General features: G+C 48.5%; 1 protein-coding gene across 1 annotated transcript; it reads right to left on the bottom strand.

Moving 5' to 3' along the window:
* Positions 1-1,822: 1,822 nt before the first annotated feature.
* On the bottom strand, positions 1,823-25,106 carry WSCD1 (WSC domain sialate O sulfotransferase 1). The gene is made up of 9 exons (XM_015881207.3): positions 24,948-25,106; positions 17,416-18,018; positions 14,319-14,433; positions 13,688-13,872; positions 11,239-11,360; positions 6,677-6,842; positions 5,184-5,348; positions 4,674-4,874; positions 1,823-2,904 (listed from the first exon to the last, which is right to left on the bottom strand). The coding sequence occupies exons 2-9, from the start codon at positions 17,825-17,827 to the stop codon at positions 2,552-2,554; spliced, it is 1,719 nt and encodes a 572-aa protein (XP_015736693.2). The 5' UTR covers positions 17,828-18,018; positions 24,948-25,106; the 3' UTR covers positions 1,823-2,551.
* Positions 25,107-25,542: the final 436 nt, after the last annotated feature.

The following is a 25,542-nucleotide window of genomic DNA, read 5'->3' on the forward strand; positions in this document are numbered from 1 at the left end:
ACCACATGTTTAGTCTTTCTCCTCCTGTGTCTGACCAGAGTCCAAGTATTGAGCAGAGATGCAAATAAAACGTGTACCCTGTCTGTTTAACAAAAACCAAACACTTCTCATATTGCATGGATCAGCATAATGCCTGCCCAGCCTTCTTATGGTCAGCATCGGTGTCTGCTGTGCAAACCTGCTGCAGGGTTGAGGTCAGTGGTGGTAAAGAGCTCTGTCTTTTCAAGTGCTTTTGAACTGCTGACTTGGGATAAAAGGTTAAAGCTGCACAGATCATTTATACTTGTGGGATGGTGTTGGGGAAGGGAGGGGCAGCGATCAGTGTCTGTGAGCACATCTGGGGACAGTTAAGGAGGGCAGCAAAAGTGACAAATGTGTGTTGGGCTGTCAGTTTAGAGATGACTCCTAGCCATTAAATGGCAAAGGTTCTGCAGCCTTCTTTCTATGGGAATAAGGGCTAAAAAATGTTGTAATTCTTTATAAGATGGAATTCAGTGTATTTGTGAGAATAACTCATGGTGGTGCAGGCAGCAGTAGGGTTAGTATGCTGGCCCAAGAAGTACTTGGCTACTCTTAGTATCTGAAGTGAATTCTTAGGGAATATATAACAAACTGATATATCTGTGTGTTTATATACCTACAAATGTAAGGTGTGTGTATATAAGATATATGTATATATTATATATAAAACAGAGACAGATGCTGTTCCTCATTTATGGGCATTGGTTGGCTATAGCAAGCTGGGTTTTGGCATTCACAGATGTTACGGATATTTAAAATATTTCCCCTTCTAATTTTAGCCACCTGGAGTCTCCCTTACAGGACATGTGCAATTACAAAGCCCTCTCAGAGTCTGCAAGTTGTCCTCACCATCACCATTTATGAGGATGAAACAGTCCAAATATTTCTTTACGCTGATTCCACAAACCTGTGCCAGGATTGAAATGCAATGTAATAAGATGTCATTATCACAATCCTGATGGTTTTTTCCTTGGACACAATTTCTGCTGCATGGTTTCATGTGTGTGAGGCCAAGAGCAATATGTGCAGAATTTGCACAGTGTGCATAGGCCTGGGTTCACACTCATCAGGTTGTGATACAAGCCATCAGCAGTAAGTGGTGCCCATGCAGGCCTTCAGAGCATTTTAATGCCATTTTTGAAAAGAGCCTGTTCTCTGTTAAGTCACCACAAAGGTGAGTGGTGCTGAGGCCCAGAGCCATGCACAATGGGGTGTCCCAGCACTGCCCCACAGTGCAGCTCAGCCCCTTGCCCTGCTGTGGGGAAGGGCAGCTCAGGTTGGTATTTGCTGACGTGATGTTATGGTGCCCTGCCTGCATTGCTTTAACTGTTGGTGTTTAAAGCAAGTGCTTTCCTTGCTGAATTTCAGGGATTCTTTTCCCAGTGATCAAACTTTAAGGATGTTTTACAGCTGCTTGGAGTGGCATTCAGTAGCTTTTCCTGCTTTTCTGTCATTAACATTTCAGTGACAACCATTAAGAAGTACAGCTTGGGTGGAAAAGTAAAATGCTGGAGGTTAGTTTTAAGTGGAGTTCAGGTAATGGAAGCTGAATAAAGCTTTCCAGATCCCTTTGCTACAGCTGCTTTTGTTCTGGGTTGTATTATAAATGTTTCCCTATTTGCATTTTCCTGGACTTTCCTGGGTAAAATAAAGTAAGCTGCAGAGCTACCTTTCCTTCATTTGCACCACTGCCGATGGCAGAGGGCTTCTGGCTTTGTAAATGGGCCCTGCAGCTCGGAGGCAGCTTCCCAGCACCAACAGGGACTGTGCTGGATGGCCTGAGGCTGAAGTGCGCTTGATGTCTCATTTGTGGTAGTTTTATTTTTTTCAGTGCCAGCGACACATACAGAGGAAGCCCAGCTCCCTTTATACAAACTTCTGGTTTTATTAAAACTAACGTTTTTGGGCAAGTTTTCAAGGAATCCCTTACTTCACGTGAACAGAAGTGCCTCGCAGTCTCTCCAGCTGCGCTGCTCACTGGGTGCTCCCAGGCACAACACCTGGCACAGGGGCAGTGAGCGGCTGAGCAGACCTCCATCCCATCCCTGGGGCTGTGGCTGGTGACAGCACTGGGCCAGGCTGGGCCAGGCCGCTGGTCCTGCAGAGGGAAACTGTGAGTCGTGCTGAGAAGAAAGGAACAGGTTTTCTGAAGTGCTCAGATGAAAACTGTTTATGGGTGTTGCCACACTTTTCCTCCCTTTACATATGCCCGCTTCCAACTGGTAGCCATGAAATCCCCAGCAGCAAGGAGCAGCAGAGCTCTGCCATTAAGGCTCTGGCTGTCTGTGTGCAGAGAAGCGCCTGCAGGCAGACAATGGTGTGTGGCTCAACCTTGTTCTGCCACCCAAAATTCTATCCTCTGCTTCTTGCCTTTTGGAACACCTGAAGTGCCCTGAAGAACACCTCAGGGTGGAGAGAATTTGCACTGCTCAGCAGACTCCTCAAGTATCTTTGCTTTAGATGCTATGAAGGTCTAGTCTCTTTTTCTTTAAAAAATTATTTGTAAGCACAGTTGAGTGCTCCCATGCTATCATCTTGGCACATACTCTCTGGGCAGCCCTGTGAAGTTTCTTCCCCTCAGGGCCTCATCCACTGTCAGGATGTATCTGTTGATAAGATCTTTCATTTCCTGGGTGAATGGCTCAAAATCCTTTTGCTTAGCACCAGACCGCTTGAAGTTCCCATCCCTGTTGTTCTCAACACAGAGCAGGCGGTCCTCTGTCACTGTCATGTTCAAGAACTCCACCATCTCCTTCAGCTTGGGGATGAGGCTCTGTTTCAGGTCCTCATAGTGGATGACAAGCAGACGCTTTCCGTACTTCAGCCAGTCCAGAACGTGAGAGGCCCACCAGGAGGCATAGCTGTTCACAAAATCCGGCCAGTCTATATGATGGGAAAACCAGGAAAACGAAAGCATGTTAGCCATGATGTTTCCACAGTGTTCCAAAAATTAAGTTGGAACAAGATTAGAGGTGCTGGTCACATATGAGGTGGTTGGATGTGAGTGCTGGAGAAAGCAACATGGCTGGCTGTAGCTACTCAGCTCTGCAGCTATTGTGAGGAGATGGGTGCTACTCTCCTGCTTTGCAAAGTGGCGAGGATGCAGAGTTCCCAAATGTACAGCCACCAGGCACCTGGACTTCTTGGTTTCAGACATTAGCAGTGCTGAGAGTCACCCAGCTGCCTGGGAGCCCCTTGGGACGGGCAGGGCACCTTGGGGCGGAGCTGCAGCTCAGCATCCTCAGTGTGCCGAGCTTCTAGGAGCAGAACTCTCCTCTTTGAACAAGCTAGCAGCTCCATGCAGGGGCTAGGGAAGGGCAAAAAGAGAAGGGAGAAGCATTTGGATGAGAGCAGTGAAGGGGCACCAAGCAGTTTCTGCTTGGCTGCTCATTTGAGCAGTTTTTTGCCATGTTATTTCAAGCAGACCTTTTATCCTCTGTAATTTTCCTACCTTTATACCTCTGTTTCAAATGTAGTTTGAGAAAGATATGGGGGCTATTCTATATTTCATATATACGTGTGCATATAAATCAGTATACCTATAAATGCAGTATTGAGACCCTGGTTTTGGCTGGGGCACTTCTCAGTCCAGAGGTGTTGAGTAATGTAATTTTCTCACTGCTTCTGGGGAGATGATTTAAGGAAACAGGATTAATAGGGAAGGTGCTTCTGTTCCTGGCATGTGGGAGGGATTCGCCATCACTTGCCAGGATCACTGTGACAAAGTTTACTGAAATATTTTCCCTCTACTGCCATATATGAAACCTTAATCTCTTGCTGGTGCCTGTGATAATTTTCTGAGGGTCAAGCTGAAGGCTTTACTCTTGATGAAGTGCAACTGTGTCCAAATTACAACAATTTGTAGTTTGCTGTATGGGAAAGCCACACTCTCCAGGCTTTGTTTTCCCTTTTCTGAGGGCTATTTTGTTTAGGTTTTGATAAATAGATCTTGAGCTGTGGCTGATGAAGGGTGATCTAAGGACTTGGGAAAGAAACGTGCTGTGACCAAGGGCACTCACCTGCTGTCCCCTGAGCACTGTGCTAAGTGGTTTGCCAAGTCACAGCTTTTATGCCTGAAACATGCAGGGGGAAGATGTGTGCTGAATCCTTCCTGTGCTGCAGTCTGAGTGCAGCAGTGTGTGCAGCAGGGCAATCACAGTCCCACCATCCAGCAAGTCATTTTGTGCATTCATGGAACTCTGAAGTCCCCTTATTGCTCCTATCTTTATTTATCTGCAATGCAGCAGCACCCGTACAGTGCTGTAAAATTTCCTTCAGGAAAAGTCATGCTTCATCAAACCCTCAATTAGATTTCTCTCTGTTATTACATGCTGCAGGGGCAAACTTCCTTCACAGAGCACAGCCTGACAGATGGGCTGCACACCAGGCATTTGGTGCCTGGATGTGTTTTCTCTGCTTTGTGCTTCTTTGTTAGCAATGCTGCAGTGCAGGTGCTGCTTTGCTGTCAGTGGTGACAGAGGCACAGCCTGAGTGCTTCTGGGCTTGGTCTTTGATGATGCTCAAGTCCCACTTAATGTCTGCAATGCTCCCTTAGGTTTTGTGATCATGTCCTCGTGTTACCCCTTCCCAGCACGAAACAACTACAGGCTCTGAGCCCTGACCACAGCAGCCCTGTGCACCCATCACACTACCTTTGCTCTTCCAGTTGCGGTCCGCAGCATAGCCCAGATGCCCGGCGAATTTCCTGTTGAACTCTGCCATGAGTGATTTGTACGGGTTTCGTATCAGCAGGATGGCAGAGTCAAACATCTCAATCTCCGTCTTGCCACTTTCATGTGTCTTCACACAGATGGTCCGTCTACTTCGCCAGTGGTCTTTTTCTCCCTTAAAGCCTGTTTATAAGACAATATTGTTGTTGTTTTTTTCCCCACATGGCCATATGTCTGTGACTTTTTACACTCTTAAACAAGGCCTTACTGCTGCGAAAACAGTTGATTAAACTTGTTGCCCAGTACCTGGGACCAGGGCTGCTGCCAGCAAGGGGCAACTGGGGTAAGAGTCACCCTGTGAGCTCCTCCACAGTTGCTGTGATCAACAGCAGTGATGGCCTTGGGTGGCTCCAAGCAAAAGGCTGCTGAAGCAAGAAAAGCCCCATGCCTCAGAATGGCTCTGTGTGTCCCATCACACCCTGAAAATGGTACCTTTGTTGTAGAGGGCTCCATCAAAGTAATAACTGCCCGTGTAGTAGCCTGTGGCGTGCTCAATCAAATGGCGAGCCCACGTGTTGCCAGCCCCTGGGAAGCTTGACAAAGCAATGAACCATTTGGATTTTGTGGTTAAGAATTTCCTGTCTGTGCAGCGGGTGTCTGTGGGTACAGAAGATAATTCATTGTTAGCATTGTGGTTTTCTAATTAATTTCACTGAGAGCCCTTGATTATAGGGTTTATTGTCTTTTTCCTCCCTTACAAATATAGGATATCAATTTGAGTCCAGTTGTGAGTCAGCTACTTCTGAAAATTAATTCAGCCGGAAGGGGCCAAAGATATTATCCTCAGAAAAGGTTTTCACTGGTTTTGTGTGAGGTGATGCTTTCTGTCAGAGTTGCAGTGAACCATTCTACTTGCCAACAAGTTGTGATAAAAGCTCCTTGATGTCTGTTTGCTAGCCGCTGTTTGCCTGGCAGGCTGGCTCCCCAAATACACCACTGTACCTGGAAACAGCAAGTTTTATAATGCAGGAGAAACTCTTCTACTGAAACAAACTGGCAGTCAGTTCTCCTCCAGAAAAGGGCCTGAGGCAGTTAGGAGCCCTCCTGGGGCTGACCACCAGCAGGGGCTGAACAGAGCTCTGCTGCCAGCTTCTCTAAGTCCAGCCCATGTGGCTTGGCATGCATTAAAAGCAAGGGCAGAGGCAAAGAGTGAGCCTCAATGATTCAGTGACTCAAAAAGAAGCCAGAAAATAAATTAGAGATCTGTCTTTTTGTTCTTCAGAGTAGCCTACAGATGAAGCCATAGCCTGACAGTGCCAGCACAGTATCAAGAAGGCTGTCTTGTGCTGTTCCTTATCTACAGAGATGTGGCTGATAGTAGCAGTTTCAAGAAAGCAAGCATTCTTCCATGGTCTTTGTACATGCTGTTATTTGCAGTCAACAGCTGTACTGGGAAATGGAGCAAAACAATGGATGTTGGGAAAAACACAGAACCTCTCTTCACTTTAAGCTTGTAACTAGTTTTGTAGAACGTGGTGCAAAGCACTGCAAGGAAGAAGCTGTAGGCATTATCTTGATGGTTCAGTAGATTGGGGCATTACTCTGCTTTACTCTCCGGCTTTGACATACACAGGAAGGTATTTTGGAGGAATATGGGCAGAGCAGAATCAGAGTCTGCTGAGCTGTCTCTGTGCCTGCCCAACATGCTGGCGTGTGCTCAGGGAGCAGGTGAGAATCCAGGCAGAGTCCTGGTCCCATTGCCTCAGGTTTGGCTGCCCGGGCTCTGCCTCCTCTCCATCTGAAAAACCGTTATTTTTCTCAGTGGAGGAGCTGTGCAGCTGAACAAAGGAACGTTTGGAAGTAATATTAGGATAAATGCATACATATATGAGCATGACTGTGAGATGAGGATTTAGATAAGGGGTGTTTTCTCACTGCAGGTGTTCCCATGTGCTGCAGGAGGGACTGGGGCTGTGGGGCTGTACCTTGCACGGGTGTCTGGTAGGCCAGGCAGTATCTCCCTGTGGCAGTGCTGCTGGCGTTGGGCATCGCGCTGCAGAGCCGCCTGTCTGCGCCATGCCGCAGAGGGAAGCGCCCCGTGGGGTACCCGCAGTAGCACTCCTGCCCCCGGATCACTGCCAAGGGAAACTCCTGCCATGGAGAGAAAATAGATTAGTGAACAAATGCCACAGCATCAACAGCCTGTGGGGAATGCTCTTGTTATGCAAAGGAAGATAAATCTTCACAAGCCACTGTCAAGATCAAAGCAGTGTTTGATATATCATTGTAAAGCTCATTTCTTATAGTGCCGCTGTCTTTCACAGTGCAATTTCTTAAAAAATGGTTTTCAGACAGATCTTGTAAGGCTTGAGAACTCACAATGCTGCTTTTTCATTATTCATAAAAACATATAATTCAGTGATATTCCTTCAGTCCTACTATGTAACTGCACCTGAAACTTCAGCAGGGGAAAGGCTGTTCTTATTTACCTCTGAAGTGAGCATTTTGAATTGCACCGTCTTTACAACTTCCATCTACGGCCCCCAGACAGAGGAGTGAGCTGCCGTTATGCTTAAAGTCACAAAAAAATGTGTGTCTTCCTATGACTGCTTCACAGTCTGCAAAGCCTCAGTGTCTGCAGAGGGGCTGCTGCAGGTTTTGAGCGCTACTTTCCATATTTTTATGGAACAACTTCTTGGGACCACAACACTAAGCCGGCCCTGTGGCATCTCCTGGGGGGTGTGGGGCTGGAGCTGCCGTGTGGGCACAGCACCACTCAGAGGGAGCTGGGCTCTGTCCTTGGGCACAGCGCCTCCTGCATGGCCTTTGCTTCTCAGTGGGGACATGTCGTGTGAAACCCAGGCTGACTGTTGTCAATGACAGATCCCCTAGCAGAGCAAGCCTACCGCTGTAGATGGTGTTTGTCTCATGGAAATAATTCACAGTGCAATTTCTGGCTCTACGACATTTCTTTTCAACGTGTTTGGTTCAGGTTTACTAATCTTACCAAGAGAAGGGATCAAGTTGCAAAGCAGCTTTGCTGTGCTCTGCAACAGATGCAGAGTGGTGGTGCTGGGCCACTCTGCTAATATTGATGAGAATAAATAGAGGGGCTTGGAGGAAAACATCTGCTTGTTGTTTGCTGAAGAAATTAGTGGGTGCTTAGGAGTTCCATAGGAAAAGTACATTTACCAGTTTGCTAAAACTGGCCCTAAAATTCAGTCCTCATCTCTGTCAGGGGACTGGGAGTACGTTTTCTCAGACTTCCAGTGTGTCTCCCGCGTGTGGCACATCAGTATGCGTGGAAGGGCTCGACCTCAATGACAGTGGCTGAAAGCAGCTCAGGGGTTATTCGAGCGCAGAGTATTCAATTCTACCTATTCCACAACAACACTTTTTTGCCTTTTAAAAGTCTTCTGGAGTCTGAGAGCTCGTGCCAGGACTGCTGAGCAGCTTATCTCTTGCTCTTCTCCACATGTTCATCCTCTGATAAGGAGTCAAACACAACACGCATGCCATCTGTGCCCAAACAGTCAAAATTTGCTTAGTGAATGAGATACGACATTGTCAAAATCTATTTAGTGATTTGATCCAAGGGCAAAATAGTTTTGCCTGCAAACAGAGATCTTTCCTTCACAGTGAAGGGATGTTTCTCCATTTGAAAAATGAACAAACATTCTGGCCCTAAAGTGCAGCCTGGAATAAGAATGTGCCATGTCTCCTGCCAAGTGGCACCTGCGAGGGACTCACTTTATGGGAAGGATGCAGATTTTCTCAAGAGACCTGAGCAGGTACTTCATTGCTCTTCCGCATTTCTGTGAAATGACTGTCATGAAGGCAAAGCAAGGCCGGGACAGTATAGTACAGTTCTGCAACCACTCTGCATCACGACCTGTGCCCCGGTGGCGCAGTGGTAGCAATGCCACCTTGCAACACCGGGGCCCGGGGTTCGAATCCCCCCTGTGGCGCAAGTGGTAGAAGTGCCGCTCTGCAGCACAGGGGCTCGAATCCCGGGGGCTGGACTCGATGATCTCTAAGGTCCCTTCCAACCCGCACGAGACTGTGAGACCTATGCCTGTATGTGGTTCAGGGCAGCAGGGATCTGGGGTGGGTGCTTCACCCCTGCAGAGGTAGCCAGGCTGCTCTCCCATGTACAGCCTCCCTGCTGCTCAGGAAGCACTGTAAGAGCACTCTCTGGTTTTCCGTTTTTTGTTTCTTCAGGTGTTTCAATGCCTTTCCCAAGCTTTCATGCAGATGTGCTTAGAATTTCATCATAAGAAGTAGGATAACTGTGTACCTGGACTCTGCTCCCATTGCCTCCATTAGCTTTGTACTACTAATGCTACACCTCCTGCTTCCACTGTGAAGTCCAGTAATCCTGCCTGCATGCAGTGTAGTGTACAAAGTATACAAAACCCCTATCAAAGAGTTATTTCTGGGATGGGGAAACGTGTGGCAGGAGACGGGAGAAGGAAGTGGCTGGAGCCTGCAGCACTCTGGGAGGAACAGAGTAATAATGACTGGACCCAAAGCACCAATGCCAAGCACAGAAATCAGCAACTGATTGCCTGGAGTTCGACTGTCTAACAAAGCACATCAAGTGACTGTAAAATGGCATATTCAGCCCTGACCTCCCATTCATATTCCATCAGCAGCTACATGCCAGCAACTTTGCTCAGGCCCAAGCTACAGTTAACACTTGAGGCAGCTGCACATGAAGCACAGAGCTTGTCCTGCAACACACAGATCTGCGGTGCTACACTTCACTCAAAAACAAGTGAGCCAGGAAAATCTGTGTGTCTGTAATTGGGTGTCCATCTGCACTGCACCTGGCAGAGTATGCTCCAAATGTGTAAATTCTGCAAGCCGTCCCATGAGTCTATTGTTTATGAGAAAATAATAGCATGTAGCTGCATCTGGAAACCAAAATAGCAGGTCTGTTTGGAAATTAGAACATTGTGTTTTTTTCCTGGGAACAGACCAAGGAAGCATCCTAGAGGTGCTCAAGTCTGAGTTTGCAAACTTGCTGGCATGGCTTAAGGATGCATTGAGCTGGTGGGGTTCTCTAGACTTGCGTACCTCATTTTTATTTTCATTGTATGTAACTATAAAAAGTAGCTGAAAGGTAAAATAACTGAATACTTAAAAATATAAATTCAGATGGAGATGGCTAACTTACTGTACAGGTTGGCTTTCAAGAGAGCATATATGAAAATTATGGCTTCTGGCAAAAAGATACATTCATGGCTCTGTGTTATGGGGTGATAATGGGTAGCTATTAAGGCATATCATCACTCACAATTAAGGAAGAAATTGATCAGTAAGGCTACTTAGCAGGTTTCGTAAAGTTTTTACCTCAAATTCATATCTCATGTGCTTTCAAGGACTAGAGCTTCCCCCTTTTGGCTGCACAAAGCCATATGAAAGACTAACAACTAAATGTGCTATACTGCAGTTTGATTTTCTTCAAAGCCCCCACAGAGCAAGAGAGTCATTTGTGTATTTAAATATAGGCCTCAAACCAGTCCTATGAAAAGCCCGCCGGCCTCTTCAGGACACACTGGATTTGGGGGAATTATTCTCTTTCATGTAGTGGGTGGGATTAAAATGAGCATCCTGACCTGACTGCAGGAGAACTAAGTAGGCCTGTGTCAGCAAGGAAGCCATCCATCTTGTTCTGAAAGGATCTAGAGTCAGTGTGAATTCCCACTGTTATCACAGGACTCACTCTGCTGTCTGGAGTTAAAGCTCATGTTGGTTTTTTGTGCTCCAGCCACAAAATTTCTCTCGAGTTGCTGGCAGTCTATGTGCACTGTGGTCTTTTCTCCTTTCTGAACTGGGTTGGGTCGCAATAGACCTTATTTCTTCTGCTTGATTACTGGCAGGAAGTGCACACCACAAACAAACTATGAGATTGGATTGTGACCTTTTTCCCCAAAGCACCTGCAATCAGCGTGGCGCAGATTTCATGGAAAAAATCCTAGCACAGACTTCATAAGCTTTTCCTTCCTGCATCATTCATTCATAGCTAATACGCAGCTTTTGCATTTGTGCCAACAACATGCCAAATCACCAGTATCTGCCAACCAGCATGCCCAAAACGGCACTGCTGCCACAGGAAGAGAACATGGCTTGAGGGAAAAGTAAAAACAAGAATAAATGTAACTGTGGTATTATTTTGTGTTGTGTAGCGTTTTGCTTGGAGATAAGAAGCGGTACAACAGTAGACAAGAGGTGAGCACTGTGATATCCAAATGGTGTGTATCAGTGGGTTCTGCGGCTTTGCTACTGCTGCTGTTTAAATGCAGGGAGGTTTTGCCAGACTTCGTGCAGGCAAATCATCGCCATCACCATAGATGTTCTCTAGTGTCTGCTTCTGGAGGTCAGCACGGTGCCTGGCATCGCTGGGTACTGACTCTGGTGAGTTTTGTCCTTACTCATTCACAAATTCAGAGCTCTAAGGCACTAATCTCTGCTATTCCTTTAGTAGATTAAAGTTTAAAGTAACAAAAAAGAAGAAAGGATGTGAAATGAGAACTGTTCTTACTTTCTTGGAGCAAAATTCAGAGCACATCTCCACCGTCAAATTGGGCTGTATCCAAGAGGCTGGAAAGGTGTCTGTTAAATTTTCTGGAGCTCTAAAACATCCTCGATAGATAACATTCCTCCCTGCAGGGATATGAAATAGGTTTCTCTTGAGAAAACAATGTCCATAGTATCCTGCCTCTATCACAAAGAACAATATTAGGTTCAGAAGCTAAAGAATAATGAAATAAATCTTATATTCCAAATACTTTAGAAATAAGAGAAACCGTGATAATATACTAGAAAAATGTGTTGCAAATCCTGTGGTATGAAAGGAGCACATGCCTTCGGCTTTTACTAACCCCTGAAAGCAGGGCTGCAGCCAAGAGTTTAAATTAAATTCCACCAGTGGAGGGCATTGCTATTGTTTGCAACTCCTGGCTTTCTTTTGAAGACACGCTCTCCCCGAAAGGCTTAAAAGCCCCGATAAAAATCTACAAAGCTTCCCATCATCTGCACCAGAAAAGGATTTGAAATGAATCCTGAAAGCCCCCACGGGGACCCACCTTCCTGCACATCTGCTCCTCCTCTTCCCCTTCCCTCCCTTCTTCTCAGGGTGAGGGAATTTGCTGCAGTCTTCAGAATCTGGACTAGGCTTTTGCAAGCTGCTCAGGGAGAATTGCTTTCCTGAAGTCTTTAGCATCAGCCTCTGATCTGACCTGCCCTTCTATATACACTGCTGAGCTAGGCAGAACTGCTCCATTTTTTGCATCACTGATTGAAGTCAAGGTGTGGCCCAAATGGTTGTTACAAGCTGCAGTGCAATTCTTCCCTCCTGCTTCAGAAGCATCCCTGACAGAACCCATCAAAAACCCAGAACTATCTATCATGGAAGCTCCCTGTCCCAGGTGAGGTGATGCATTCGCACAGATGAACCAATGGCCATGGAGAAAACCTCGTGTGGCGGGGTTAGAGATGGAAAGAAGTGTGAATGCTGACACTGCTGTAGATCTTAGGATTCTGTGAGCTTTACAGACGAGGAAAACGTCTTCATCTTTCTGCACCAACTCTCTGCTGACATAATTAACTGAACGTGACTTAATAGAGCTAATGGTCTCTTTAGGTCTTTTGAGTCTTGGTCTGTGCCCACTGGCCACACCAACCAGCGCACATCAGAAATGATGTGGGAAAGGGCTGGTGTTGGATGGCAGCAGATGGGTAGTGCAGTTCTGAAGGCTCCTGGGAATGCACAGCCCCCCAGGCTGCAGGAGCTGCACACTTCACACTTCAGCACTTCTGGGGTGAAGGGGACTCAAGTCCTGTGCCTGCCCATAGACACAGGGCACGAGTAGCAGAGTCCCGTGGTAAGGGCTGTGCTGTTCCCACTGCACGAGGAGCTGCTGCCTGAGCTGCATTCTGCACTGCTGCCATCCCCAATGGATTCTGCAGATTTCAGAGTTAACTCCCACTACATTTTCACAATTATCATTGTGATTAATGCTTCTGTTGGCTGCTCAGCTATCTCATTGTCTGTGGGATTTTTCGGTCAAATATCAGGTGTTAGTAGGAGCAAGCAAAATACCAGTCTTGCTTCAGGCTAGATTAATTTGATGACTTATTCATTAATAGTTAAGAAAAAAATAAATGTTGTCTTTCCCTGTGAAATACGTGTATGTATTTTCACACTGAAAATTTAAACACTTGCCAATGGGCGTGTCAGCCTGACACTGGCAATTTAGGTCTATGTGCCTTTGGTATGTAATTTCTGCGTGGATGATCAATGATGGTACAAACTTTGACTCTTTAAGAAGTGAAGTGGCAGCAGTGCTGCCACAACCTTGGTCTTGGTGCTTGTTCTAAGCAAATAATATCCAGTATCAAAAACGAAGCTGTGCTCAGCCGTGGATATTTCACATGCCTTGTGTTGGCCCAGAAGTTTATCTGTTGTGTCTCCCGTGGCAGCTAACTGAGCAGATGAGTGTTACAGAGAGTAGATGACAAGCAGTATCATCCAAAGATGCAACAAACACCTCAGGTCCTGCTAGAACAACGACCTTGGGAAAGAGGAACTCCGGGTCTCATTCCTGTTACCGAGACTTCTCTTAAGGTACTGGTGCACTTCTGCCTCTGCCCTCTATTCTCCTGCTGTAGTCACAAGATTTACTTTTGTTTAGGATTATTTCTGAGCTAAGGATGGTATTGGTGGGTGTTTTTAAGCCATTCTAGGGCTGTGTCTTAATCACAAGGTTTTGTGCCTTTGCAGAGGATGCAGAAGGAAGCAGTTTCCTCAGCTAAAGTTCTGCCCCACTGCAATCCCCATGCAACACTGCCTGCCTCCCGGTGCCACTGCCTTCCCAGGCAGCACTGGGAGCCATGGACCACAACAGAACCGCAGCTTTGTCCCTCAGCTCCCAGCAGTGACTGCACATGCAGTGCCCGAGCAGCACTGAGAGAGCATCACCCACACTTACGTTGTGGTGCCGCCGCCTGCAGCTCCTCCACTCTGTAGACTGACAGCCGGTTCACTCCACCGCATACTGAGCCTTTCTCACCCTTGCACTCGCTGTTGCACTCCTCAGGCCTGGATGTGGTGGCTGGGAGCTTGTTCCCACAGTAGCACTCTGCACCATATACCAGACCTGCGTAGGCATAGGCCCTGTGGGTGCAGCACAGGCACAGTCAGAACGGGCCCTCTGGGCACCCTGTGTGGGGTGGGGGTCTGGCAGTACACTCTGTGCACGCTACAGGAGCTGCATGCTGCTCTGTGGGGTGTGCTGGGCTGGGAGCTCCGATGCTGCTGGGGCTGCACTGATGTGAGCATAGAGATGTGGGCTGAGGAAGTGCCTAACCAACAGCTGACTGAAGGCCAAGTTTTGCCCAGAACAACAGAAAACACATCTAAGTCACTGTGCTACAGTAAGACCAGTAGATGGGCGTCAGTGACATAATCTGTCCCAAATGGTAGCAGAGTTGCTACAGGTTTGAAGGTGTGAGACAATCACGGTTTTCACAGATGCCACATGTTTAATGTTTGTGGGCTTTTCCCCTCTCAAACACAGCTCTGCTTACTGTCAGAAAACTCGCTGTGAATGAGCAGCTCACCTCTCAGCACACGCCTCCTGACAGTGAGCCACCGTCATTTTCCGTAAGTCGTAGAATACAGCTCCCTTCAGTGTCCTCTCCCTCGAGTCATCGCTGAAGCAGCCCACGTAGGTGCCTGTGTGCATGTAAGGCAGAGTCAGGACACGTGCACAGCAGCAGGTCCCAGTCAGGGCTGTGCTGGGAGAAGCTGCAGCCTGCCTGCCCCGCAGGATGAGCAGTGCTGAGCACGGTGGCGCTGGGATGGGCTTGGGAAGGAAGGGCAGCAGCCATCCTCAGCTGGGTGCTGCCAGGGGGCTGTGTGGGCACAGAACGGACAGTCCTTAAAATGGTGGAACTGTGGGATATCCTTTTTGATTTCTCCCAAGTTTCCTTGAAAATCTCTAGTGGTGCAAGAAAATCTAAGATGGTGCAAGAAAAATGTTAAGAAAATCGATTTCCTTTGGGTGTGTAGAGTTACATTAAAGCTATAATGGAAAGATAACTCCGGCCCTAACTAGGCAGCACTGTTGCATTAAGCTATCTTCTTGGGTGGTGAGAGATTCTTTTAGCTTATGTCTTGCTTTAGTTAGCATATGAAAGAAGTATTTCTGCTATACTGCAGCCTCTGTTAAGCCTCTTTTGTTGTCCTGAACAAAACACAATGCAAATCTAGCCTGTTTTTTTTCTTATTTGTGATTGGAAAGCTGATGTAGCACCCCACTATTGTACAGCAATTTTGTGGTTACAGGTGCATGTTATCATTAATATGCTATAGAAAAAGGAAATTTGATTTTGGATGTTGCAGTACTGAGATGACAACACTGGGAAATTAAATAACAGGAGCTTCAGAGAGGAAGAGAATATATGATGAAAACCCAAATTAAAAAGCATTATATTAACAATAAAATAGTGCAAAATAAAGTGAAAGCCACTGTCTGCAGGGCAGAGCCTGGGCACGATGGTGTCTGGCACTGAGCATCCACAGGCACCACAGCCACAGGGAGAGCGCTGTGCTCAGAAGGGATCACAGAGCAGTAACAAGGCTGCACAGCTACTGGGAGCCAGGGGAGATAAAATGCTCTGCATAGGAAGTTAAATTTTTAATTGATCATAATTTCCAAAAGCTTTCTAATGCTTGTTAACAATACTGTTATTAACGATGTCACTTCATGTTCAGTCAGATACTCATATAACGTGTATTTCAATCAACATAATTCAATGGCTAGTAGCAATAAATAGTCCTTCTGGCTGCCTCTCAGTCAGCAATTAGAACTCAAGCAAGGGCTGGCAGCACGCAGAGCTCAGGGCCAGCTGTGCCCCACTGCAGCCCAGCATCCCCTGGAGGGTGCGGGTGATTCTTCTCTGGCTTCCTGTCCATGAGGAGGTTCACCTGGTGGTACCAATACCACGTGCTGCTTGTGGCAGCTCCTCTGCCTGATGGGCACCAGGTCCCCATGCCCCCACGCTGGGCTTGGGTCAGCACTGAGCTCATTTTGTGCTTGGCCAGGTGCTGCCATTGGGCTGTATGTCCAGAGCAGGCTGGGAAAGGCAGTGGGCTGCTGGGACAACCCTTGCTCCTGTGTGCAGGGTGCTGGCAGCAGTGCATGGAGCACTTGTGGAGTGCTCCTGTGAGCTCTATGCCTCAGAGGCTCCAGCAGGTGCATGATGCAGCTTCAAGCACTGCCACTGCTGCCTTCTTGTTCCCATTCCCAGCAGCTCACACAGTAGGAGTCACTTGGTGGCATGTTTCTGTGGGATTTCTGCAGAAGGTGCTCCTTTGGATGAATTTATTCAACAGAAGGAGCAGTGTAGTAACACGATACCTAGTCATTCTGACCCCATTCGTCTTGTGCTGCCAGTTCTTCTGAAAAGCAATGCATCAAAGAGAGCAAAGCCACAACCTGGTGCTGCAGCCTCAAAAGTGTAGGGTGCTGAGCAGCTGGTGTGTGAGGGCATCGTGCTGCTGGTGTCTGACGCTGCACTGAGAGCAGCCTGGCCCTTTTCTTACGTGGGTGGGAAAGCCCTGTGCCCACAGGTATCAGGAGGTCAGATCTGTACAGCTGTTGATAGAAATGGCCAACACATCCCTGCCTCCCTAATCGCAGTGACCCAGCATGAATCCTGATGCTTTCTGCATCCCTGTGCTCAGCCTCCAGGCAGGCAGAGCTGGGGCTGCAGCATCGCACAGTGAGAGCAGGCAGTCCCAGAGCAGAAACCATGCATAGGTTAGATAGCAGCAGATAGCTCCTGCTTTGCTTCTTCGCTTGCCCTGGGGACTGGTTTTTAAGAGGTTTCCTACTGAATAAACCATAGCAGTTCATGTATGTATTTATTAGTAGCAGTACGTATTGGCTTGCAGGGAAGCGGGCTCTAATTTCTGTCAGTCCTGAATAACTTTCCATTTAGGATATTATTTAATCACGAGGATTGGAAAATGTACAGTTTTGTACCTTGTGCTCTGGCTGCTAATGCACTGCCCTGGCCCTGCCCCACACAGTGATGCACACGCCCTTGCAGGTGGCAAATTTCCAGCAAATTCACCAAACACTGAGAGTTTGATTCAGGGCTTCTTGTGGTTTGGTGCTTAAGAAGGGTCTAAGGAGTGGTGTGCGCCCATGTCTCATTCCTCTGAACACAGTGTGCTTATGGGGATGGCTCCTGAAAGCAGGCTAGGAAGAAGGAATGTGCTTGTCACAGCAGAGCTGAGTCTATGTTGGAAAGCAGAAACCTACTTCTAAACAGAAGTTACAGCGCAGCTTTAAACAAGTAATGAAATAAAATTCATTTTTAAGCGTTCCCTGTTCTGAGGAGAAACAAGCTTCAGCAGCATTCTCCTTTGCCTGCTTGAAGAGAAAATCATTTAAATCAGAGGAGTATGGTTCTGTCTGGACTTGCACCAACCAGCAGAAATACATTTCTGGAGCTACAACTCAGCATGCAGGGACACTGCCTTACTCTGGCCTGTGCATGCCCTTAAAAACTGGCGTGGAAGCGCTGTTGAGCCGCTGAAAGGCACTTCTAGCACACCTCACCAGGACTGCTGGTCTTTGCTTGGGTTGGGCTGGGGAGCAGCAGTTTGTGCATGTGCCAGAAGGTGGGCAAAGGGCGCATCCCTTACCTTTGTGCTTCGTGGTACCCCTCATGGCTCTCAGTCCTGCAGTCTGCATGGGTTCCTGGTCACCAATGAACCTGTGGAACCACCTCCTCCGCAGCCACCTCAGCTCTGAGTTGCGGGATGCCATCCAGCGAGGGCTGTGCCACGGTTCCACCTCTGGCAGTGTGTCTGTTCCCACAGGGAGTTGGGCACCAGGGCTCTCTGCCAGGTGAGGGTCTGCGTCCTTGGCTCCTGGCCCCACGTCCGGCCCTGGTAGTGCCAGGCCTGAGGCCCCACGTGGTCCCTGCTGGGCTGCAAGGCGGGCGCGCTGCAGCAGCACGAGGCTGCCAGCCATGAGATATGCAGCAGTCAGGAAAAAGAGCAGAAACTGGGTCCGCCGAAGGAACTTCTGCAGCCTGAAGAACACTTTGGCCATGCCCCCACTGGTATGGGCCTTCACGCCTCCCAGTGGGCTGCCGGGCACCCACCTGGACAGGTGCTGCTTCCTCCCATGGGTTCAGCCCATCACTCCAGCACTGCTGCTCTGCATGTGGCTGTCAGGGCCCCGGGCGGCCACCAGGCTGGGCCCAGTCCTGCGTGGTGCCATGGCCGAGCCGCTCGCTGCACCTGCCATGCCAAGGGGAGAGCATCAGTAGAACCACAGTGCTCCTTGGGGCACCTTCCCTGTGCCCTCCCTTCAGCCGTGCTCTCCTCCAGCTGCTACTCATAATTATGCACTTTAATGACAATAATCCTGTGAGAATGACTGATTAAGCAGCAGATAGCTCCAGCTCTTCAGCGTTAATATTTCTTGAGCTAGAATTGTACAAGAAATAGTTATAATGAGGTGATTTCTCTAGAGATGTTTGGAGAAAGGTTCTTTATTTTCTTTTGTTAATAGTTATCTTCTCCCTTCTTTCTCCATGGCTGAAATGGACAGACACTGCACCAGCATTTTTCTAGCAAAGCACTGGCAAATTCCTTCCTTTCAGTTATGCAGTAGCTAAGCTACAAATGCCGATCAGAAGGGAACAGCAGTGTGGGTGTGGGGAGGAAAGAAACTGCATCAACAGACAGTGGATAGGAAAATTATTAGTCTCTTTGCAGTTGAGGACTATATGATCTGTGTGAGGGACCGTGCATGTCACTGTGAGAGGAACTGAATGTCCTGCTTTTTTTAGTCAATTTTTATTGACAAATATCAACATGTAGAGGTGCGTGGGAAAAGTACAGTGAATGTCTGGGATAAAAGCTAATTTCAGATTTAACCAAATAACCACTTCTGAGCTTTGCAGGCTTTAATTGTGCTGATGTGTACCATGATGGGATTGCATGGGAAAGGAAAGTTCCTTTGTGCTCTAGGGAACCTTTAACCTTCTGTAACAAACATGAGGTGGCATCTCCCCACAGGTTCCTGCTTCCCTGGTTAACCACTTCTCTGTGGGGCCAGGCAAGTGCAATGTTTTCCAGGAAAGAAAACATTATGACTTTTGCTTAACTTGCTACTGGAGCACCCCCTGCAATCTCCCGTCCCAGTAAAGAAACATCCCTTTGCTGTACTTTGCTGTTTCTGATCTACATTTTTGTGGCTATACACTTATTCCTCTTTTTTTCAGTAGATGTTACCAATTAAAAGCCTTTGCTTTTTCATTCAGTTGTACCATTTCTTTCTATCTTACACACAGTCAAAAGCAAGCTCAAAAACTTCCAGGAAAAAAAGCACTCCAAAGCCCAGCTTGATGCGCTGTCTGTGGAGCCGTAATTCCTGGCACATGGACCAGGCTGGCAGCCTGCAGGCAGTTCATGGTGCTGATCTCAGCCATAACACTGAAAATACTGGGTGCTTTTGTTTCTGCTGCCGTCCTTACTCTGAGAGCTCAGTGTGACAAGGCCCTGTTCTCCCTCTTCCAGTACCTGTGGGTTTTTAGCAGCTCATGAGCTCTAGAGAGAGACAGCGCTACGGGCTACAAGGCAGCAGCATGCTTTAATAAATTAAGATCACTTTCCCACTGTGAAAGTGATCCCAACTCCCTTCTGATTAGCTCCAAAGCCAAAAGGAAAGAAAAAAAAGAAAAAAAAAAAGACACTGATTTACGGCCGTGGAAGAGCTGACCTTTAGATTTAAATTATTGAAAATCTCTGATTAACGTTGTGAGTGCTCGGGAATTACAGTAAAAGGGTCAGAAGTACCTAGACAGATGAACAGAATATTAGCTCTAATTAGACACTGCAGAGTGCTGCCATGCTCATCTGTCCCAAGGAATAGTGGCAGTCCTGCCTTGTCCCTGCACTGTGCTGGACGTGGAGCTGCAGATACTCCAGCACAGCGCTGCGTGCAACCATCATGACACTGCTGGGCCCTGCACGGAGTCCTGCATGGGAGAAGCCACCCCTGGGGCTCACAGGACTGACTGACAGCCCTCACACAGCGGATAAAAAGTTTAAATGCCATGAGGCAGTTTTACCGCAGCCAATGTGAGGGATACGAAGAACCTCCAGATGCATTCACCCTCACTGTGGTTGCCATGACAGTGCCTTGTAGTAAAAACCAACCAAACAAATAAGCAGACTCCCCGCCCACAGCAACTGCTGAAAATGTACTACACAGAAACGAGATGTTGCATTTTAGTGGGGAGATGGCAGAGAGTGCTGCTGACATTTAAAGAAGAAGTAATTTGATTTTCCCATAAACCACATATTGCAGCAGCATCAGAGTATGCCTAAAAGAACTGAGGTGCATCACTTCTGATGATGGCATTAAAAACAAAAGAGTAGGAAGGACGTGTTATAGTATCTGGTAATGGAAAACGTGCCATTTGTCTTCTTTACACAGATTTCACTTAAAATAAATGAAGTGAAATAGAAGCAGAGTCTTCAGTTCTGATTTATCAGTTCTGGTAGCCACAGGGTTTTAGAACTGTATTAATTGATAGTTGAGTTAAAATCAGTAAAATCATAAAATAATAATAGGAAGAACTTTGAGATGGGTAATGAGAACTGTTGAACAGCAGAAAGCCTCTGGGCAAGGAGAGCAATGAAAGGGTCAACGCTGCACCAGGAACAAAGGGAAAATGAGGAGCAGTGGGTGCTGTGCTGGTACCTGTGGATCCACAGCGCTCAACCATGCAGCTCTGATGGTGAGCAGAGCAGCGCTCAGAGGTTCTGTTTTATACAACAGTACTGTGTTCTTACTTCATATTCATTCGTATTACTCACTTTAGGAGCCACAGGTGCACTTTTAACTGTGTGGAGGTCAGATAACCATTTGTTTGTTTGAACGGTGGCCTTTAGCTGTTTGTGCCTGGAAATGTCATTAGGGAAAAGCAGCATTACATTCTTCAGTGAGACCTGTAGTATTTCTGTTTACAGCAGATAGAAATACCCTGTGGGGAAACTTTGCAATGCTGTATGCCAGCAGGACTAAGTGCAGAGCGATTGGACAACTCCTATCTGAAATTCCAGAACCTCAAAATATAGATCTGTTCCAACGTCTTTCCTAGAACAAACAGTTCTGGGACTTCTTTTGCTGTCCTGGGACAGCCAGCTGCTTAAAATAAAGACTTCCCTGAACACAGAGTAGCTGAGTGCAGCAGTGTGCTGACCAAGCTCAGCATTGTGTCAGCGCAGGGAGCGCTGCGGTGCTGCAGCCATATCTGCACCTGCATAGGAGCCACCCACCCTGCGCAAACTGCCACACTCCTACCAGCACCTGCACTGAAGCTGCTTTGCTTCCTGCAAGCTGCATTGCCACCAGCCTGCTCCTGGGGCCCTTCTGTGGAGTTGTGCAGAGCACTGGGCAGTGCCAGAGCACGGTCCAGGAGCTCAGCAAGCTGTGCCCTGGAACGTGTCCATGGGACCATGCATCGCAACCAAGGCACTGCCCAGTCTGATTATCACTGGTTTCCTTCTAGTCCTTGCATTCTTTCATTACGCATATAGTACCAGATTTATAACTGCCATAAAGGAGTTGTTACAAGGAAAAGCAGGTCAGAAACTTGCTTCCAAAATGATCTCACAAATTGTGATGTAAAAAATGTCACGTTAGGCAGCTGCACTATCATTATATTGTTATTTCTAAAGAGAAATAAACAATGTAAAATTGTTGGTGATTCTGCCCTCCAGGCTGGTGGTGAAGCTCCAGAAACCATAGGGGAGCACCGAGTGCTTTCACCGGTGCTGTGGAGGCAACAAAGAATATTCTCAGGTGCGCGGGTGAGGAACTGCCCCAAGGCCCATCCTTCCACAGGGTGTTCCGTGAAGGAGCTCAGGTCAACATCGCATTGAAGGCTGCAGCTCTTCAATAGCAAATCCTACCTAAAGACCAGCAGGATTTTGCAAATTCAGAGTTCTTGGCACAGAAGCAAGAATCAGTTTTCTCCTACGAACTGAAGGCAGCGGGACTCATGAAAACTATTCTTAGGAAAAAAAAAATCCATCCTTTTCCACATTTGTTCTGTATATCCAGGCAGAAGTCAACAAGCCGTAATCTAATCTGCCATTTCCTGGACACTCAATTTGGGCAGTCAAGGCCAACAGTGTGCTGCGTCTGTGCATGGTGCAGGGCAGAAAGAAGCATCTGGGAAGCTGCAAATCTACAGTTGGGGTCCTGTCAATAGTTTACAGGTCACTAGGAATAAAAGCATCCTGTACCTCAAATGGAATCAGTAGTGGAAGGCCACATTCTCACAGCTTCCAAATCATAGGGTATGAGAGAAAAACAAAGATGTGGGTGAAGGCTTTTCACATGTAAAACAGCATGTGCTGCAAGTAAGGATTAGAGGACATCCTGCTGCTCTTGTGTCTTAAGCCAAAACCTACTCACATTGAGATTCAGGTTGATGCTGACTGATTTTGGCTTAGATCCATCGATACTTTTTCTGGCTTGTTTAGAAAGTGCCATGGGGCATCTTCTCACTAACTTGACAATGTAACTTAGAAATTCATGCAAGCAATGAGATGAGGTGTGAGGAACAGGAGCTGACCGCTGACCCTCCTGGCGGCTCAGAGGCTCACATAAGCACCACCCAGCCTTCCCTGGAGGCTCAGGGCAGCAGCAGCAGAGGAAATGCATTGCCATGGGCACTGCCAGCCCCAGCCTGTGCTGAAGGGTGTGGAGCTGAGCAAGCTCAAGGCTTGTGGCCCATTTTACACAACTGGGGCAAATGGAACCTGGCTGAGCCTTAAGAGCACTTCTTTAGCTTAAAAATTAGAGCGTAGGAATGTGACCACACAGCATTGTGGGGAACAGTCCTTTTGGGGTCACAAAAGAGGACACCGCATGTGCAGGGTCTCTGTGCTCCCCCTGAGGGTCGGGCACTGCCAGCAGTTCTGTGGCCCCATCCTGCCTGGGCTGTGCTGTACCCTTCCTGTCCCTGCCCTCCATCCATGTGGGAGGAGAGCCCTGGTGGCTGTTCTCCCCCGGCCCCAAGGCTGGTGCTGGGGGCACATCAGTAGTGGGGAGGCCATGGCAGCCCTTTGTGGGCCCCACCAGGTCCCCCAGCTCTGCAGCTGCCAGGCTCACTGAGGGTCTATACAAACCACAGGGAGTAGGATTCTTCCCCATCCCTTTCCAAGGGCCTCCCCCTCCCCAGTCGTCTGATTTAGAGCATAATTTAGCTTTTAAATATTCCTGTGTAATAACTCTCCCACCCCTTCCCATGAAAATGAAGCTGATCCCCAGGATTTTTGGTAAAGCCACAGTGGGACCACTGACATTTTCCATGTTATCTTTCAGGAAGCATGTAATTTTTTTTTAATTAATTAATTAATTACCTATCCTCTTCTGTTAAACAAGCAAACACAAAACCACGCGCGCAGGGACCACCAGCCTGCGCTGCCTGCTGTGCTCCCGTGTGCCAGCCCTGTTCCCAGCTGCCAGGAGCAATGTGCACATCCCCACCTGGGGAGTGACACACACAGCAGGAGGGCTCCATGTGAGCAGGTGGTGCTACCTGAACTCTGAGAGCCCACCATGAGGGTGAGATGAGCACCGTGGTGATCCACGTGCTGTGCTGGCAAATGGGGCAGCCTCCTTCCTCCCAGCAAGAAGTGCACTTGCTGCAGGATGTATCACACTGTAAAGTTAACTTTGATACTGATATGGTGTTAAGGGTGTTTAATTATGGTGGTGATCAAGCAGAAAAAATAGAAATCTTTATGCAGAGATGGCATGGAGATGGGGAAATGGGTTAATGTAAACTGTAGTCACATGAAGTTAAAAAGACACACGCTTACATAGTATGCACTGTGTGCAGAAGCCAATACAACATAGGAGCCGTTTCGCAGCTGATAATAATTTGGCTTCAGCAGTGGAAGGTGATGCCACAGAGCAGAGCTGCAGTGTGAGCACAGGGGCTGCCAGCACTCGAGTGCATTTGGTCGCTGCAGCTCTCTCACCAGATGTGCAACTTGCTTAAGACCAATTTGCTAGCACGGGTAGGTGGAAAGCTGGAAAACAGCACTGTCGGAGGCACAGCAGCCTCTGGGCAGGAATGCAGAGCAGCCTGCAGGAGGCAGCTGGTCTGGGAGCATTTGTTGTCAGACAGACTTGGGAAGTGCTGGGTGGCATCTGGGAGGAGGAGGCAGCGGCTGCCTGGTGCTGCTCTGGGAGCTCCTGCCCGTCTCAGTGACAGAAAGAACCAGACTGTGGTTCTGTGCCAGTGGGGAAAAGAAGCAAACAGACATGCAAACAGACCTACATTTTACACGTATGTACACACATCTCCATGTATGTATCCTGTTTCACAGAAGGATGTGTACTCAAAAAACAGCTGTAGGCGCATACAGTCCTCTGTCGCTATTCAGTGATAACCTAGACCCAATTAACAAACAGTATTCTTGACCCTAGGAAGTGTTTTGCTCAGTGATATACTGTAGGTGCATTACGTGCATCCCTGATACTCAGAACTGAAACACTGCAAATGATGCAGTACATGTGATTTCAAACAGAAACAAACCAACCACCAAAACAATCACCAGCACTGCAGTTCTGTGCCTGTGGGTTTAAGTTTTGCAAGAGCTTGTTGCGGGCAATATACCGTACATTGATTTATATCGCATCCCACCATAGCTGAAGCTGCTTTCCTGTGTGCTCTGTAATCTGCTGGAATTCAGACACCACGCAGATCTGTAACTACATCACTGCATTTAAGCAGCGTCTTTCATAAAACCCTCAATCCCGATCCCTGCGGCATCCACCCACCGCACACCGTCGGTCTGTAACCGGCATGTTGACGCTTCAGAAACAGTCCAGGAAAGCGAAGCCTCCCGCCTGCCTCGCCAACACACACACCGCATCCCTTCCTACTTTCCCGTATTTTGTGGATGCTCAGAAAAGGGCATCTCTGCAGGAAACGGCGTTCGTTATGAGTAAGGCAGCTGAGCTCAGCGTAAGCCGCGGACAAACGCACCGGGGGCAGCAGCCGCGGTGTCAGCAGCGGGTGGTAATGCCCGGCGTCTGCCAAAAGTTGCCCGGTAATTCCTCGCCTCGGGGCCGGCTGACGAGCAGCCCGCAAGAAGCGGCCAACGCGGCTGCGTAAGAAAATGAGAAGTCTCACCTGCGTTCCGCGGTCAGGGAAGCCCCGTTAGGGTGAGGCGCGGTCCCCGCCGATCCGGTGGGTATCGCTGACGGTCACGGTGGCGGCCGATGGGCGCTGCGCTGCGCGCTGACCCCGCGCCGCGGAGCCGCGCTGCCCCCCGCTCGCCCCGCCCGCCGCGCCGCCCGTCAGCCGCCGCCCGCACATGCCCTCTGCGCGCCGCCCCGCGATACCGCGGACGCCGGGGCCGGGCCGGGCCGCGTCGACACCGCCCCGCCCGCGATCCGAGCTCCGCGGGGCGCCCTCGGTGCGGCGGCCGGATGCACCGCGCCGTGCGGCCGTGCGGGTGTCGGTGCACGCGCGGATCCGCGGGGCGGGGGAGCGGCCGAGGGGCGCCGCCCTGCACGGGCGTCCCCGAAGCGCTCAGCGATGTGCGGGGCGTTGTTGCGGGCGGGCCGATGTGAAGCGCTGCCGCGCAGCTCCGCCGCGCTGCCGTCTGGCGTGAAGAGTTATTGACTCGTTTTAATAACGGCCGTCCGTACCTGGGGACAGGCGGCCGCCGTACGGCTCAGTGTGCTGGGGCACCTCGGAAGCTCCGCGTCTTGGAAGTCAGGCT

This window comes from Coturnix japonica, chromosome 22 (assembly GCF_054131305.1).
Source record: "Coturnix japonica strain WE chromosome 22, WE-NBRP24, whole genome shotgun sequence".
In the NCBI taxonomy this organism is placed as follows: domain Eukaryota; kingdom Metazoa; phylum Chordata; class Aves; order Galliformes; family Phasianidae; genus Coturnix; species Coturnix japonica.

What these genes read in the sequence shown, in the direction of transcription:
- WSCD1 (XM_015881207.3), bottom strand. Translation starts at nt 17,827, where the DNA reads ATGGCCAAAGTGTTCTTCAGGCTGCAGAAGTTCCTTCGGCGGACCCAG. An exon ending in GGGTACCACGAAGCACAAAG is followed by an intron (nt 14,434 to 17,415) that starts GTAAGGGATGCG and finishes ACATGCACACAG; the next exon opens with GCACCTACGTGGGCTGCTTC. An exon ending in TGGAGCCCTCTACAACAAAG is followed by an intron (nt 4,875 to 5,183) that starts GTACCATTTTCA and finishes TCTTATAAACAG; the next exon opens with GCTTTAAGGGAGAAAAAGAC.